The sequence below is a fragment of the Euprymna scolopes genome, chromosome 16 (genome assembly GCF_053919585.1).
Source record: "Euprymna scolopes isolate OS-2025 chromosome 16, ASM5391958v1, whole genome shotgun sequence".
Classification (NCBI taxonomy): domain Eukaryota; kingdom Metazoa; phylum Mollusca; class Cephalopoda; order Sepiida; family Sepiolidae; genus Euprymna; species Euprymna scolopes.
The window spans coordinates 49143195-49162329 of NC_136497.1; the positions used below are offsets into that span (position 1 = coordinate 49143195).

The 19135-nt window shown below is 37.7% G+C and overlaps 1 protein-coding gene across 1 annotated transcript in view; it reads right to left on the reverse strand.

Annotated features, from left to right (window-relative positions):
- Positions 1-19135, reverse strand: part of LOC145295935 (dual specificity testis-specific protein kinase 2-like) — a 386563-nt gene that overhangs the window by 48259 nt on the left and 319169 nt on the right. Inside the window, exon 5 of the mRNA XM_080141816.1 lies at positions 13438-13523. Coding sequence (XP_079997942.1) covers positions 13438-13523 — 86 coding nt within the window. The remainder of the gene's footprint in view (positions 1-13437; positions 13524-19135) is intronic.

Here is a 19135-nt window from a genome sequence, read left to right on the forward strand (position 1 = left end):
TATGAGAGCATCAATAAGATGGATTTATTGTCTGCTCAATGATGAAGAATATCACGAGGATTGAAATTGATGAATGGATTAAACAAAATTAAGATGGGAAATATTTATTTTAGAGTTTAAGGTGACCATGTTGTAGCCTGTAAGGAAGCAATCCCGTGGTAACTTGTTTTATGTTCTATAAAAGAAACTGTTTATGGAAATTTTGTGGTAGAAAGTAAAGGTCTTTGCAATGGTGGTAGTTGACAAGTTCTTGCTGTGAATGTCTTATAGGGAGGTACCTGAAATTGATGCTCAGTCGAACAACATCCATGAAAATAAGGACAGAGTAGAAAAAGACTAATATCTTTTTTTGTGAGAAAGGGGCTGGAGAGAAGAGATCATCTCTCATGAGATGGTAAATATGTCCATCGGTCTATTCATCTGTTATGAATCTAATGAAAACATTAATTTTAAATTTAAGTATGACACACAGATAGACAGAGCCTCTTTTAGAGACACATGGATGCATCTAAAATAAGATTAGAGAAAAAGTGATCCTTTTGGTCAGCCATTTAGCTTAGGTTTGAATGAGGAAAAGTGAGTTTGCAAAAGCCAAAAGAAAAATATCCTAAATTAATCACTTTTTCTCACTCTCACTCACTCTCTCTCTCCTCCTCTCTCTAAACTATGGATTCAAGTGTAGAATCTGTTCTGAGAAGAAATCCTTCCAGACTAAGACAATTAAAAAAAAATTTTTTCCTGATCCAGTGTCCTTTTTGTAGAAGTGGATTTTCCCCATCCATTAAAAACTAACCTTGTGTTTAACTCTTCTCTCGCGGAGAGGCAAATAAATGGGAAGAATTTCAATCTTTTTATTTTATTTTTTTCCTTTCTTTAATCATCTCTAACTATTAATTAAGAGAGAAAGAGAAAAGAATGATCGACTACAAATGAGAAACAAGTGGATAAAATAAAGCTGTAAGTGACGTAGGAAACGAGAGACAGAACATTAGAAAGAAATGGGTCATTTTGTCAATTAATTGCAATTTATAGCTTCATTACATGAATTAAAAAAAAAAGGGTCATTTTGTCGGTCAATTGCAAATTATAGCTTAAGTAAACATATTAAAATTAAAATTTTTCTCAAACATAACCCAATCCTTAATCTGGAGAATGTTAGCACGTATTTTGTGTGATTAAAATATACAGGAAAAATTCCTTGGGAAACAAACTTTAATAAACTGAACTTTAATGCGTCCATTCAATTCATGTTTAGAGATGAAAATACCATTTCAAACAGAAGTGTGATATATGGCAGACAGGGCCTTCAATCGAGCTGCATAGTCGCATCAAAAAAATACATCCATCTAATCTGCACGTTTAACAATTAAAATTCTGTTTTGATTTGAAAATCAACCAACAATAATATTGATATGCGAATGCATCTCAAACCTCCAAATCATTTTATGTTTTGGAATATTATGTTTTGGAATATTTTGGAATTTTTAGATGAGAATTGATAATTTTGCATAATTGCATTACTGATCGCAGCTTGAATGTTATTCTTACGTTTCAGCTGATGTAACCTCTGATTTTCTTCAAGTGCATCCTGTTTTGGGGAGTTGGATTTTTCATACATTAAAAAACTGACTGTCTAACTCTTAGGTATTTAAGCCAATGTAACCTCTGACCTTTTTCGGGTGCATTTTGTTGGATTCTGGAATATTTGTTAAATTGGAACAGACTGTTTTTAATTTATGGGGGTAGCTTATTATCATTCTGTTAAGTAATTTGTCATTGTATTAGTATTGCACACACTGAGGATTGAACCTTTGACTTCTAGAAGACTGTTATTAAGAACTAATTATACTTAGCACTTTTATCTGTTGCGTCATCAGTTTATGTGGACAATTCTAGAGTAATTTTTAAAAGCCTTAAACCTAGTCTTATTTTTAACGTGTAATTTTATTACTTAATACTATATAATTATTCAAATATATTTGCTATCATGTATTTACTCTGAAGAGAACTGCCAGAGTGCAACTAAAAAGATGGCGTGTGAAGCCAACCGAGAACGCAACAATATTAGATGAAATTGGTTCAATCATGGATCACTTGGTGCTGATTAAACTTCCTTATCCATCACGTCATGTAAGGTATCCAGTTTTTGGTCAGGATAGATTGAAGAGCCAGATACTTCTCTCCTGCTTTCTGTGTAACATCATTAGACCAAGTGCACGAAGATTGTCCGGCTTTATTTGATTAAGGCTTCTCAACAAATGTCAGATATATGTTAAGTGGATTCAATGAATAGGTAAGCAAGTGTGCCTTGACTCAGCTGTCCTTCTCATGATCCTCATTCAATTGAGTTTCCCACGAAATAGTTGGAAGAGACACTTGCATCACCTAAATAATTAAGACTGATGAATTATTGTCTTCTCATTATAGAACTTGGCATACTGAAACTTGGTAGAAGTAAAACTACGCTTATGTTTAACAATTAAAATTCTGTTTTCGTTCATACAAAATATTATTCACAAACTAAAAATAAAATTCTAATTTTTTTTTTTTTTTTTTTACATAGGCATCACCACTTATCAAGGCCAAGAGGCCACTCGAGGATAAGGGTTAAAGAGTGTACAGTAGAAATTGGACAATATAGTAATCGTTAGTAATGGAAATTCGGTAAATTTGTAAACTTATCTGGAACGGCTCATCAAAAACTTGTTTACGTTAGACTTGAAGACAACCATACTATAGACAGCTGGAAAGCAGGAAAACGGAAGACAATTCCATAGGCGTGCAGTTACTCTATGGCTGACTGGGATAGCTTCCGTACATTCATATCTGATTTACCTCTGCACTCCATGTTTAAAAAGGAAGTGTCCTCTATAGTATCAGATCTGACCGAATGGTTAATTGTAGGCATAGACCAATTCATACCATCAAAAAAATTCCAACAAAAACCTAACAGCCAGCCATGGTTCTCCCCAGAATGTGCTGCTGCTATCGCGCACAGAAATCACTTTTTCCATAACTACCAACGTAATAGATGCACTGAGACTAAAGCTGCTTTCAGGACTGCCAGCAACCACTGTAACAGAGTAATAAAAAATGCAAGAGAGCTATATGCCCAGTCTGTTAAATCCAAGGTAGCTGATCAGCGGCTTGGTTCCCACCAGTTTTGGCAAATAACAAATAGGATCCTGAACAGAAGTGTGCGTTCTATCCCAACCATTATCAATGGACCAGAGGTTATCTCGTCAGCGTCAGACAAGGCCAAACTATTTGCAAAGAACTTTGCAGCTAATTCTACCCTATGCGACGAAGGCCATCAACTCCCCATATTTCCTCCTATAACACAGAACAAGCTAGGTAATATACAAATATCCGTGCATGAGGTCGCCAAGCTAATAAAAAACCTAGATTCCAGTAAAGCAACTGGCCCTGATGGCATCCCAATTATAGTGTTAAAAAAGCTTCAACCAGAACTTGCTCCCATACTTACGAAACTATTTAAGCGCTGCCTTAAGGAGAAGTGCTTTCCGACCCCCTGGAAGACCTCATCAGTTTGCCCTGTATTTAAGAATTCAGGTGATAAGTCATCTCCCTCTCAATACAGACCAATAAGTATTCTCTGTGTTATGAGTAAGTTACTGGAATCAATATTAAATAGAGAAATAGTCAACCACCTCAGCAGAAACAACCTTCTTAGTGACACACAATATGGTTTCCGCTCTGCAAGATCTACCGCAGATGTGCTGACGGTTATATCCCACAGGATTAGTGAATCTCTTGACAAAGGCTTCCTTTCTAGGGCAATTGCTCTTGATATATCAAAGGCCTTTGACAAAGTATGGCATAAGGGTCTACTTCACAAGATTTCCAGCTACGGTATAACTGGAAATGTTTTCTCAATCATTAAATCATTTCTCTCCGATAGGCTCATAAGAGTAGTGGTAGATGGACAAAAATCGGAGGCCTGCAATATAAATGCTGGAGTCCCTCAGGGGTCAATCCTCGGCCCAACTCTCTTCCTGATCTACATCAATGACCTCCCTAAACACATACTTAAATCATTCGTTGACATCTATGCTGATGACACGACCATCTACGGCAACACATCAAAGGCTGTAAATGACGAAGTTCTCTCGGATTCTCTCTCCTCTGATCTCGAGCGCGTGGTTCAGTGGGGGAAGATGTGGCTAGTTACCTTTAATGCATCTAAAACCAAACTCCTATCCTTACATCATCAACGCTCTGATCCCCAGCTGGCATCAATTGTGATGGATGGCTCTCGTCTGGGTGAGGCCCCGTGTTTTGACAAGCTTCTGGGTTTGACCTTTACTCCTGATCTGAAATGGAACACGTACATCAAGTCTGTTGCCAAGGTCGCAGGAAAGATGGTGGGATCCTTCTACCGCTCCAGAAGATATCTCACTACTGATTCAATTCTCTATCTATATAAAAGCCAAGTACGGCCAAGGATGGAATACTGTTGCCATATCTGGGCAGGAGCTGCCAAAAACAGCCTATCATGCCTTGACAGAGTACAAAATAGACTTCGTGGTTTAGTGGGGGATGCCCTTTTCTCTACCCTGCAACCCCTCTCCCACAGAAGAGACGTTGCGAGCCTATCCTTGTTTTATCGTTATTTTCATGGCAGGTGCTCGTCTGAACTCCAATCCCTGGTCCCCCCTCGCCAAACTTTCACGAAAATCACCCGTCTAGCTGAATCCACTGTGAAAAATTTCCCCCACTCTATATCTGTGCCTAAATCAAAACGCGGATTTCATGAGCAAAGCTTCTTTCTTAGAACTGCACGCCTGTGGAACTCTGTTCCGTCTGCCTGCTTCCCTCCGGACTACAACTTGGATGTCTTCAAGTCTAATGTTAACAAATTCCTAATGAACCGCCCCCCTAATTAAACACTTCATAAAATCTCCTCACTAACGTGATGTACTTGCAATAACCCTTATCCCTGAGTGGCTTCCGGGCCTTGATAAGTGGTGATCACTGTGTAAAAAAAAAAAAAAAAAAGAAAAGTTCTAAGAAAGAAGCTTTGCTCATGGAATCTACGTTTAGGTTTAGGCACAGATAAAGAGTGGGGGAAATTAGTGATGGTGTTTTCTGCTAGACGGGTGTTTCTTGTGAAAGTTTGGCGAGGGGGGGACATTTTTTGGAGCTCAGTCGAGCACCTGCTACGAAAATAACGATACAGCAGAGACAAACTCGCAAAATTTCTTCTGTGAGAAAGAGGTTACAGGGAAGAAAAAAGGACAGCTGTTACGAGGCTACGAAGTCTATTTTGAACTCTATCAAGGCAGGATAAGTCCTTTCTAGCATCCTGCCCAGATGTGACAACAGTGTTTCATAGATTACATATTTTATCCAACCTGATAATTTTTTTCAGTAACGGACATTTCCCAAGTTTCATTGTTTATTTTTAATGGATAATCACCAAATATGATTATCCAATGAAACTGCTCCATTTGTTAAAATTGGAAATTGTAAAAGGCATTTTGTTTCAAAGAATAAGTTTTTAATACAATTTCATTATTATACATATTAACTACTTCGTTCAAATTACTAAAATTTGAAATGCATGATATGAATGCGGATAATTGTTGTTTTTACATACTTCTTTCAAAAGTAAAAACTTTTGAAACTAGACGTTCACACAAAATATTCTTCATGAACACCTTTCAAATTTGCAGTCATAGTAACAGTTTGACAGGTTTTTTTAATTGAAGGTGACTTTGAAAACTTCAGAACGTTGTTCAGAAAACTTCTTCAATGAACTTTCTACAACGGCATACAAATATCTGTGCATGCGACTTTTTACAATTTACGTTTACTTCTTAAACAGTCACAAAGAAAATGCACACATACATATGTACGAGAAGTTGTCTAATCATTTCATCAAAATAGACAATCATTTCCTTTATATAAAAAAGATTGTACATTATGGGTATAAAAATGCAACGTTATTACAATTTCAGAAAATAAGAAACCTTGATATGTATGTGTTAAAATGTTTTTGATTATCTATGAAGGTATGATTCCAAGGATTTCGATGATCGTTTTTATAACCACGGTTATGAGAACCAACAAAGCAGAAGCTTCCAATTTTATTATAAAAAATATCGAATTTTGGATTTAATTCAGTTCGCTGCCAACCTCTGTCTCAAAACAACTGAATTGTGACTGCATTGATTCTTCACCGTCATCTTTGTTACTAAGAATTACTCAACACTTGAGATTATGACGGCATTGATTCTTCACCGATTTGATTTACTGCCGCCATCTTTGTTCAACATAATGTCTCAACACTTAACAGTATGTATCACGATAAAATATACATTCCTATATTTATAACATGTAATAATTTGGCCATTTTTTTTTTCTAATTTTCTTATTTTGTTCTAGCTAGGAATGGAGCATTCTATCAGATGTCAGACTTTCACCCACTATTTTACCAACCGAGAGATCTTAAGATTCTAGCCGTCATCTTTAAGTGTAATTGTTTATAACTCTCGTGCACTTGATTCACCGGGTATATTCGCGAGCTATTTTTTTTTTAATTCTTGACAAGAGTTCAGTTGCTCCTATAATTACTAGAATGATGAAGATCTTCCTAAGATTCCAGTTTCTTTTTATGTCGTATATAAGATGTTAGTATTTCATTTTCTTTTTCCTCTCAGAATCATGGGGATACTAACTCCTACCAAGGTTGTTGCCTGTACTTGTGTGTGGGTATTGAAATAACAATTATATTACTTTGTGGTACATTGGAATTTGTGAAGAATTTGGAAACCTTTAAACTGTTGAATAGAAAGTTATTTCTGGGTTTCATATTTTTTGCAAATGTATTCAAAGTTGAAGGCTTTTGAAGCCATTGACACACAATACTTTAAAAAAAAATGTAAATTAAAGTAACATTTTAACTGAACAAATTATGTTGAGTTTTGGTCTGATTAATAGTTTAAACTTTTTTGCAATCACATGGGGATAACTTTAAATGGGATTTTAAATCATTTGTGTATTTTTCAACGCTATGGAGCTGTGAAGAAAATTTGCTTCTTGAGTGTTTATCACAGTAAAATATACAAGTCATTGGAAGCCTTTAACTTTCTCTCACCAATGTGATGATCCCCATGTAGGGAGTGACATTATCTTCTATATATATAAAAGCGAAAATATGTGTATGTTTGTATGTGTGTTCGCTAAAATCTTTCGACAAACATGACGAAAATTCACAAACTCGGTATCATATTGAAGGCTCATCCTTCGCCCGAAAAATATCGAAAAATTGGCCAAAAACGTTCATTTTTTCACCCCGAAATCGACAATTTTTGACGGGGGGGGGGGGGGGTCAACAAAAACGGTCCCCTCAAGATAATGTCATGACCTGATTTACTTTAAATAGTTGAAGAACTGACTAAATTTCATGTACGTTGTGTTAGCTCAGTTGGTTAGCGCGTTGGTTCATTATCTAAATGTTTTGGGTTCAAATCGTGGTGTGAGATGTCTTCTTTTTTTTTCTCGATTTTTTAAATTTAAATATTGAACCAGTGTTATTTAAGCCATTTTTCACATAACGTTCGTTTTTCTGTTTTTTTTTTTTTTTTTTTTACTTCGCTTATTCTTAGCGACACCCAAAAACACCCGGGTACTCACTGATTTTTTCAATTTTAATATCGAAACAGGCTTATTTAAGCCATTTTTCACGTGTTCGTTTTTCTGTTTTCTTTTTTGTTTTTTCGATTTTTACATTTAACATCGTTCGTTTGCCTTAGGTTAGTTTTCTTTGTGTGTTTTTTTTTTCGATGTTTTGATCCCCCCCCCCCGCTTAAGTTTTAATGTTCGGTTTTATGTTTTCTTTTTTTACTTCACTTATAACAAACAAACCTGGTCATTGACCTCATTTGCTGAATAGCTATTGCTTACGTCGTCGTCGTAGTCATCATCATAATGCTCTACGACTTCAGTGCGGGCACCTGTCAATTTGGTTCTTACTTAAATAAATTCAAACATCTTTCAGTAACTCATTCTGGCTGGCCGAACGGTTCATGTTTTTTTCACATTTTATTTTCAAACTTCACCTCAGGGCTTCGGGTTCGATCCTACCCCCCCCCTCGTTTCTTTTTTATTTAAGAGCACACACACCTCCAAACACCCGGGCAATGCCGGGTACCCCTGGTAGTCTAATATATAAATAACAAAATGGATGCAAGCATTTGTGTATGTCCATGAAAGGCTTTTTGGCTGAGGGTTCTTACATTGGTTAGATCCTGGGAGAAGTTTTCTTATACTTCCTAGATTATAATATCTCAGATTCACAAACGGACATCATCTCTATCGTTTTTTTTTTGATAGAGTTTAAAAAAATCCCCTTGTTTCAAGTGTTTGTTTGTCTTTTTTGTATAAATAAAGCAAAACTAATCGAACGCAACTGCCAACTTCCGGCCTCCACCCGGGTAGCATCTGTTCTGTAATTGGTCCTTGGTCAATGTAGGTGAAACCCTTCATACTGAGACAATTACTATTCATTTGAATACTACCAGAGTGCCCCCGTTTTGGAGGGAGCTGGTTTTCTCCAACATTAAAAACGACGTTGTGTCTAATTTGCTTTCGTGAGGAAGCAAATAAATACCACGACAGAGAGCGGAAAGCTTAACTGGCCTTCAGCCAGTTTAAAAAGCAACTTTCATTTTTGCACCGACCCCTATCATTCTTAAGTTAATTACCAACTCATTGATTTCACTATCCACTATGGCATAATGGTTAGTGAGGAAGGCTAATTACATTATGTTTTCGAGTTCGATTCCACCTCTACCTCTATTTTTTTTTATTTTTTTATTTCGTCTTTGTGCCAATATCCTCCACCCAGGCAAAAGTTAATTAATAACTCATTTAATTCACTATCCTCTTTTTTTTATTTTTCACATTCTTTTTCTCTTTCGTGGTATGGGTTCAAGCCTGCCTGCCTACTACCACTTTTTTTTTTTTTTTTGCTCAACATATACCTCCAAACACCTGGGCAACGCCAGGCTCCCCTGCTTCTCTCTCTCTCTCTCTATATATATATATATATATATATACACACACACACACACACACACACACATACATATATATATATATAGTGTAGTATAATAATTCTCCAAGTTACAAATACCAAGTCTTCTCAGTTGATTTATTACTTTTCAAAATGTATCCATTACAATATTGTTCATATTGCAACTAACAAGTCTGCAAAATTATGTTATTGCTGCATATTTAGTCACATACTCCTCAAATGTTTATTCTAAAAAAAAAATTTTTTTTAACTTATAAAAACATCATTTTGGACAACTTACATGGTTCATGTAACTGACACACTCTGCTGTTCCTTCTCAGTTACGAAGATTATGGTCATGCTCTCTCTCTCTCTCTCTCTCTATATATATATATATATATATATATATATATATATATATATATATATAATTATCCATGGACATCTGTTTCGCCTTTATATGACTCATTAGCATGGCTGAACCTAGTGAGATTCGAAACAAAGACCTCAGGGTCCTGAGTCTGAAGCTCAACCACCAAGCTAACCCATACTAGTAATAAGTGTATCATCTTTTTTGTACATATTTGTTTATTTTGCCTGTAATACTTCTGAGCAGAAAGCACTACATAAATATTATTTGGGAATAATTTTTCGTCAAAAATTATTATTATTATTAATTATATCGTTAATTTCTGTTTGGCAACATGTCAACCCCTTGAATGATATCTTCAGAGTTTTAGGAAGTTTTATTGTCTTTCAAAGTTGTTTAATGTTTTGTAAATAAATAGTTTGTAAACGATAGGTTATTCCATTTAACCAACTGATGAGACCCTAACAAGTACTGACACACCAGAGAATAATTGAAGGACGATTCCACACACTGTAAAGTTCCCAAATTGGAGCTTTACTACAGAATGTACTTCAAAAGAATATGCTGTATTGTAGAGAATGAAAATAGACTGTAAATGAGGAAGAAAAAGAAATGTAGAAAGTGATTAACAAAACTTTAGAAAGAAATAGGTCATTTTGTTGGTCAATTGCAAATTATACGAGGGGTGTGCAATAAGTAATGCCCCTGACCCACTTCCTGTTGTCTGATCTAGCTGAAATTTTGCATGTGCAATGATTTATATCTCTACGGATTATGTGGCAAATTACAGCTCTGAACTAATTGTAGTTTCTGTTTTACAGTTGTTTGAACTGAGTCAGGTGTGAAATGGAGCCTGTTGAATGTCAAGCAGTGATCCGGTTTTTGTATTTGAAAGGACACACACCACAGGAGACTTTTTATGAAATGAAAGAAACTTATGGTGATAATGCCCCATCATATGACCTTGTAAAACGCTGGCATTGTGGCCGGAAGTCTGTGGAAACAGCTCCTAGACCTGGTCGCTCCCCCACCTTCTGCCATTAATGATGCATCTGTCCATCAAGTTGAGGCTGCCATTTTGGAAGATCGGCGAATTACTATTCGCCAAATAGGCCAAGATGTCAAGAGTAATACAGGGTCTGTGGAAACTATTATTCATGACCATTTGCATATGCATAAGGTGTCTGCCAGATGGATTCCCAGGTTGCTCACACCATTCCAGAAGCAAGAACGCGTTGAGTGCTCGAGGATGAATTTAGAGATGTGCCAAGAAGATGAGTCAAAGTTTTTCAAAAGACTGATTACACAGGATGAAACCTGGATCCATCACTATGATCCAGAGACCAAAGCCCAGTCAATGCAGTGGAAGCACTTGAACTCACCACCTCCAAAGAAGGCAAGGGTGAAGCCCTCCGCTGGCAAGGTCATGCTCACAGTCTTCTGGGACCAGGACGGAGTAGTGATGACAGATTTCCTGGCAAAGGGTACCACAATTACAGGAGTCTATTATGCTTCACTTTTGAAGAAACTAAGGGAAGCTATCAAAATCAAGGGGCGGGGCAAGATCAGCAAAGGTACCCTCCTCCTGCAGGACAATGCTCCGATCCACAACTCGCATGTCGCCAGATCAGAAGCACGGGCGTGTGGTTATATAATCCTCCACATCCTCCCCACTCTCCTGACCTTGCACCCTCTGACTTTCACCTCTTCCCAGCCATGAAGTTGTTTTTGAAAGGAAAGCGCTTCCCAGATGATGCAGCCTTGATTTCTGAAGTCGCGTCGTGGTTGGAGGACCAACCTGAGGTATTCTACAAAAACGGTCTCCATGCATCAAACGATGGGAGAAATGCATAATTCTGGGTGGTTCCTATGTAGAGAAAGACTAATAACTGTGCCAAGTTTCGTTGCTCTATTGCTATGGGAAGTGGGTCAGGGGCATTACTTATTGCACACCCCTCGTAATTTAATTAAACAAATTAAAATTTAAAAAATAGAAATGGGTCATTTTGTTGGTCAATTGCAAATTATAGCATAATTAAACAAATTAAAATGGAAGTTTTTCTAGAATATAACTCAATCCTGAACATGGGAATATTTTAGCTTGTATTTTGTGTGGTTAAAATACATAGAAAATCCTTAGGGCAACAAACTTTGATTTACTCAGCTTTAATATAATAATTAATACATCTGCATGTTTGGAAATGAAAACATTATTTCAAACTAGAGTTTTAGAGTCCAAGTTAGAAGTTTCAAAACAAGTCTGAATCGTTTCCATACGAACTAGCGGACCTGTGGAGATTCCACAGTAGCATCTTTCATATGTAATATATTGCTGCTGGGCATTCTTTGGACATGAAGGGAAACTTTGTGATATTATCGTAGCCCTTTTATTAGAACTGTAAAAATAGCTACATAATCTGGTTAATGTTGTGTCAGAATATATCTGCTTATTTACGCTTTGTCTCGAGATCCTTATAGCAGTCTGTGACCTATTTTCATTGTATGGACATCTGGTGCAAACAGAACCCCCCCACCCACCCAAATATCATTATGTCATTTTTTAGACAGAACAGATACTACCCTTGGATCCTAGCCAGAAGACCAAGATGGTATATTTTAATTTCACATACTGCCCAAAAGCAACCTCATTTAAAAAAAAATTTTTTTTTTTTTTTACATTGCGTCTTCAGTGATCGGGAGATATTATTTATTAAAATGCAAGATAGGGGGTTATAACATGCTGCAAACATTAAATTAGCATATCTATATACTAATAATATATCTATATACTAACAATATTCATAGTATGTTATCAGCTTCTATCCTTTTTTTTTTAATAAATAGGTTCTCCTGATCGAATAATTTATAATCTGGAAACCGTAACACATATTTACATTAAAGGTACAACGGTATTAATATATAGATACTAGAAATCAGTAAAGAGTCAACTGTCTTAGACATTGAAAGACTTAAATAAGGAGCCGTAGTCGGGTATTTTAGAATTCTAAGAGTCAGTCATACCTTCTAACTCCACAACCCCGTTCAGAAGAGTTTTGTGTGATTTGACCGTTGGTTGGCTCATTATGTTTGAAATAGATTTAATTCATGCAAATGGGAAATGGTATCGTTAAGATCATCAACATAAAACCAATCATGAAACAATACTGTGTTGGACATTTGATTAATAATAAATAATTCATTGTAATTTCATATTGTGCAATCTCCATCTAATTGAACATTAACATTTATCATTGTTGATTCTTTTTTGTTTTTGTCAAGATTCAGCTTATAGTGTTTAGATATGCATGTTGATTAATCTTTCTTCTACATCTTTTTTTATGTTTTAAAACTGATTTCGTTAGCAATACCTATCTTATTATACTAAATGTGAGTAAATCAACATTTGTTGATGTAAAGGTTTTTTCTATATTCTTTAATAATGCAAACGATCATCATCATATTCAGTTTAATATCCATTTTACAAGTGTTGGGCAACCTTTAAAAATCGATTTCAAACCAACCTATCTCTTTACAGATCTTTATTCCTCTTTCTCAAATCCATCTGTATCACTCCCACCCCCCATATTTACCTTAGCCTTCTCCTGCCATCTGGCCCTGCTAGTTTAACTGTTCTACAACATTTAACTCAAAAATCCTCATTCATCCAATGTGACTATACCAACAAAGTTTCTACTGTCCAGATTTAATCTTCCTCTGAGGTCATCAGATTGGAGTCTGTTTTCAAGAGTCACAATACACATACATCGTATCATGCTTATATTTCTCCATGCAACATATGTCCTCAACCCTCATTGACCAAGTTTCACTTAAATATATCATCACACTATCTACACATGCCTGATAGACTCTTTCCTAAATATGGCAACAATATTTCATACACTAGCAAATATGAGAAATTTTCTAGCATGGTAGAGGGAGTTTATCTTCTTTGCAGCGGAATTGGCAATATCTTCTATGTACTTATTATAGTTAATAATTTAACAGTGTTATTGTCAAAAATACTTACAGAGGATCGGGAATTTTTGCTGCCAGACCAAAGTCTGCAACAATGGCAGTGTAGATATCGTCGTCTTCTATTCTGACCAATATATTCTGCAAGAGAAAAAAGAGAAAATTAAGCTGGAGATTCATTAAAATCGTCTTCAGCAGTCATTCAATGTTCACAACATATAAAGAAAATCACAGATAAAAACCGGAAGTTCGTTTTAATATCTTTTTTTTTTTTAATATCCTTTTAAGAAACCAATATGCAAGTATCAGGAATTTTGATCCGATATCCTGCTGGCTTGGCTTGGTTGGTTGGTTGGTTATTTTACAGCATATCAACCCTTTTCAGGTTATTTAATGCCAAATCCAGTTATTTTGAAGAAAAATGTTTTTATATAATATATGTTTTTTTCAAGTCAGTTTCTATTTAACCCATAGTTGGGACCCTAACAGGTACCACCACTCCGGGTCAGAGTGAACCTGGAAGCAATGGCAATTAAAGGGTGGCTCTACACTCCCCAAAGCCCGCAAGCTGGGGCCTCACCATCAGATATAGTTCAAGGTCATATCCAGGACACTGGCTTGGCCAGTCAAGAGCAGGCTTGAGGCATTTTCATGATCTGTTGCAAAGCAAAAGTGTTTATAAAGTCCGGTCAACTCGGTAAGATGTAACTCGGTGTGATATATCATTTACCGACTAAGGTTACTGAGAAAGTTGCGAGTAGTATATAATTATCCCATATGAGGCATAGTTTTCTTGAAATTTTTTTTCAACCTGCAATTATTAGAGGAGTTACATTTAAACTTAAATGGAATTGAACATCACTGCAAAACTGCATCTTCAATGAAATCATTACAGTAGCAATGGTGTCTATTTACTCCGGCGGAGAATAATTCTAATGAGCATTCCAATTAATTAAATAATATAAACGCTAATGAGGTTATTTGGTTACACAATGACCAATCAGGCTATTTGGCATAGCAATTTTTACAGAACCTTTTTTTTTGCTTTGCATACCAGTCAGTTTCCAGACAGTCACAAAGTAATAAACTTAGATTCTCTCATACCGTTTATTGACTATACACTCTCTGAGCACATCTTCATTACTTGACAATTTACAATTCCTTAAAAAAAAAATTTTTTTAATATCAGCAGCTAACACATCCCCCGTTTTGCTTACTCTTTTCCTGCTTAAAAACAGGTAGACTGGTCAAGATCCTATTAATGGATATATAAACAATGTTTGTTTCCTGGTCCATTTGGCATAATGCTAAGATTGTTTGTTAATGGGCTGGGAGAATGAGGTTCAACCCTTGGTTGAGTCATACAAAAGACTTGAAAATGGTATTTGATGCATCTTTATTAAACACTCAGCATTATAAGGGGAGGATCAAGGGTAAGTGGAGTGGGACCCTCCTATACACCTTAGTGTAATAGTTAATAAAAAGGGAATATATAGTCAGCTACTTGGCTTTTATTTTTTTTTTTTTAGCTTAGCCCTCGACAGACAGATGCCTCAAAAGGCAAAGCGAGTCAAGATTTGACATTTGTATTTATTTCTTATCATGGAGAGCAATGCTAGTGTGGCTGTTTAGTCACTTAATGCCTATAGGCCTAACATTTTCTATGGAACCTTTCTATAATTTCATCCGGAGACCTTTGGAGTTTGCAGAACAGACTAAGGCTTTCCAGACAGCCATGAAGTAAGACACCTACACCGTCTCCTGCAACTTGTCGGCTAGACACTTCAAACACAGCTATTATCACATAAGGGTTTACAGCTGCCCAAAGAAGAAATAACTCAGTCACCGATGCATACTAATTCTAATTCCTTTTCTTACAAATTATTACAAGCAAGAGTCTGGCAATCCATATGTAAATCTAATTCTATAAACTTGATAGAAAGAGGATCGCGTCACTGTGATCTGGAGAGGATTATAATGGCTGCTCAAGATAAGGCTTGATGACAAATATTTTTAAGTGGATGAGTGGTCTCAGCAATCACAAGTGGAGGTACTGCTACAAAGAAGTAGAGAATATGAGCCACCCGATATTCAGTTGTAAGGTTCTGTTGGGGGGCGGGGGCTACAATACAATGTGACACAATGGAGTGTATAAATATCTCCACCGGACGATCTGTAAAAGTTGAATATTGAATGTAGCAGCAAGTTTTGGGAACATATTCCAGAAAGAACAATTGGAAATAAATCATAAAGCATTCACTATGACTATACCACACAGAAGTAAAGAATGTGAGCCACCTGACATGCAGTTATACAGATTTACAGCTACCCAAAGAAGAAAGAACTCTTGGCAGGCGACGCATAGCAACTCTACTTGACCCTTTTCAACAGAAGATGGAATTCATAGTTATTACTTTTGCCCACACACATTCAACTGTGTCTATAATATTCATATAAATTCATTCTTTATAGTAAATTTGAAAAAGGATTTTTTTTCTTTTCTTTAACAATTTTCTTACAAATTATTATAGGAAAAAGTCCTTTGATTCACGGGAAGATTCGCTCCTAATGACAGCTATCATGGCAAATCATTGTAACATGTTTGTTCTTTTTTCACCCCAAACAAGACACATTGCCACTTTGATGTAGGGGGCTACTATCAAGACATAATCTACAGGGGTACTATGTGAGGAGTTAGGAAACAAGATGTCAGTTCACATTACACTTGAACTTCTGCATGTCAGTACAGTTGGGGAAGCAGGAAACCGGAAGGGAATTCCAAAGTCTAACGGTTCTGGGGAAGAAACTACTGGAGTAGAAGGCTCTCTTACATCTAGAGATCTCTACTGTGAAGGGGTGGGATTTAGCTGCTTGTCTGGTTGACGAGTGCTTGCAGTTTGTTGGAGCATTCACTGTTAAAGTACTTGTAGTCCTGGTTCGAGGGAGAGCGGTAAAAAGTAACTAATGTTATATTGCATGTTTGAAGACATAGAATCAAAAGCACAAAATGACGAGTAGTATACGATTTTGTATTCTCCAGACATATTTTATTCTCTATTACCTACCTTGTTTATATACTTTAGGCAGGGGGGGGGGTTAAATCACATGATGTAGGTTTGCAAAATATATTTCTATAAACTGTTTCTTTACAGTAAACCCTTGTTCATCCTTTCTTCTTTAAGTCTTTTTCTTACAAACTATTACAGGAAATAGTCTTGTAAGTCACATAAAAATGCACTCCTATATATATATATAGTCTTATGGGAGAGAAACTTGACTACTAGACACTATCATCGATATTCTGATAACTATGTATCTAATGTAGAGATGAAGCCCTAGAAAATGGCCCCTTCATTTCTGAAAGCTTTGAAGTAAAATGAAACAGTTTTATGATAGATTTATAGAATAGAGTGAAGACAATGTTTAATGAGAGAAAAGACTTTATTTACACTGTCATTTGATAAATGATGGAACTCAATAAAAATAAAAAGAATGATACATTTGGCAGCGACTAAAAAATGAAGACAAAGAGTTGAAAGAAAGAGAGGGAGGGAGAGAGCGAGAGAGTAGGAGAGAGAGTAGGAGGGAGGGAGGGAGAGGGAGAGAGAGAGTAGGAGAGAGAGAGAGAGAGTAGGAGAGAGAGAGAGAGAGTAGGAGAGAGAGAGAGTAGGAGAGAGAGAGAGTAGGAGGGAGAGAGAGAGTAGGAGGGAGAGAGAGAGAATAGAAGAGAAAATGGAAGAGAGAGAGAGAGTAGAAGAGGAGAAGGAAGAGAGAGAGAAGAAGAGGAGAAGGAAGAGAGAGAGAGTAGAAGAGGAGAAGGAAGAGAGAGAGAGTAGAAGAGGAGAAGGAAGAGAGAGAGAGGAGAAGGAAAAGAGAGAGAAAAAGAGGAAAAGGGGAAAAGAGAGAGAGTAGAATGGGAAGGGAAAGGGAGAGAGGAAGGGAAAGGGAGAGAGGAAGGGAAAGGGAGAGAGGAAGGGAAAGAGAGAGAGGAAGGGAAAGAGAGAGAGGAAGGGAAAGGGAGAGAGAGTAGGAGGAAAAGTGAGAGTAGGAGGAAAAGTGAGAGTAGGAGGAAAAGTGAGAGTAGGAGGAAAAGTGAGAGTAGGAGGAAAAGTGAGAGAGAGTAGAAGGAAAGAGCTAAGGTGTAAGAGAAAAAGGTAAAGATCTAAGGAGTAGGGGGAAAAGATCTAAGGAGTAGGGGGAAAAGATCTAAGGAGTAGGGGGAAAAGATGTCAGGAGTAGGGGGAAAAGATGTCAGGAGTAGGGGGAAAAGATGTCAGGAGTACGAGGGAAAGAGAAATATGCTAGGAGTACGAGGGAAAGAGAAAGATGCTAGGAGTACGAGGGAAAGAGAAAGATGCTAGGAGTACGAGGGAAAGAGAAAGATGCTAGGAGTACGAGGGAAAGAGAAAGATGCTAGGAGTACGAGGGAAAGAGAAAGATGCTAGGAGTACGAGGGAAAGAGAAAGATGCTAGGAGTACGAGGGAAAGAGAAAGATGCTAGGAGTACGAGGGAAAGAGAAAGATGCTAGGAGTACGAGGGAAAGAGAAAGATGTCAGGAGTACGAGGGAAAGAGAAAGATGTCAGGAGTACGAGGGAAAGAGAAAGATGTCAGGAGTACGAGGGAAAGAGAAAGATGCCAGGAGTACGAGGGAAAGAGAAAGATGCCAGGAGTACGAGGGAAAGAGAAAGATGCCAGGAGTACGAGGGAAAGAGAAAGATGCCAGGAGTACGAGGGAAAGAGAAAGATGCCAGGAGTACGAGGGAAAGAGAAAGATGCCAGGAGTACGAGGGAAAGAGAAAGATGCCAGGAGTACGAGGGAAAGAGAAAGATGCCAGGAGTACGAGGGAAAGAGAAAGATGCCAGGAGTACGAGGGAAAGAGAAAGATGCTAGGAGTACGAGGGAAAGAGAAAGATGCTAGGAGTACGAGGGAAAGAGAAAGATGCTAGGAGTACGAGGGAAAGAGAAAGATGCTAGGAGTACGAGGGAAAGAGAAAGATGCTAGGAGTACGAGGGACAGAGAGACATGCAAGGAGTAGGAGGGACAGAGAGACATGTAAGGAGTAGGAGGGACAGAGAGACATGTAAGGAGTAGGAGGGACAGGAGGGAGAGAGTGAAAGAAAGAGAGAGTGAAAGAAAGAGAGAGTGAAAGAGAGAGTGAAAGAGAGAGATGGAGGAGGAGGGAAAGAGAGAGATGGAGGAGGAGGGAAAGAGAGAGAATGAGGAGGAGGGAAAGAGAGAGGAGGAGGAAGAGGGAAAGAGAGGAGGAGGGGAAAGAGGGAAAGAGAGGAGGAGGGGAAAGAGGGAAAGAGAGGAGGAGGGGAAAGAGGGAAAGAGAGGAGGAGGGGAAAGAGAGAGGAGGAGAAAGAGGGAAAGAGAGGAGGAGGAGGGAAAGAGAGAGGAGGAGGAGGAGGAGGGAAAGAGAGGAGGAGGAGGGAAAGAGAGAGGAGGAGGAGGAGGGAAAGAGAGAGGAGGAGGAGGAGGGAAAGAGAGAGGAGGAGGAGGGGGAAAGAGAGAGGAGGAGGAGGGAAAGAGAGAGGAGGAGGAGGAGGGAAAGAGAGAGGAGGAGGAGGAGGGAAAGAGAGAGGAGGAGGAGGAGGAGGGAAAGAGAGAGGAGGAGGAGGAGGAGGGAAAGAGAGAGGAGGAGGAGGAGGAGGGAAAGAGAGAGGAGGAGGAGGATGAGCGAAAGAGAGAGGAGGAGGAGGAGGAGGAGGAGCGAAAGAGAGAGGAGGAGGAGGAGGAGCGAAAGAGA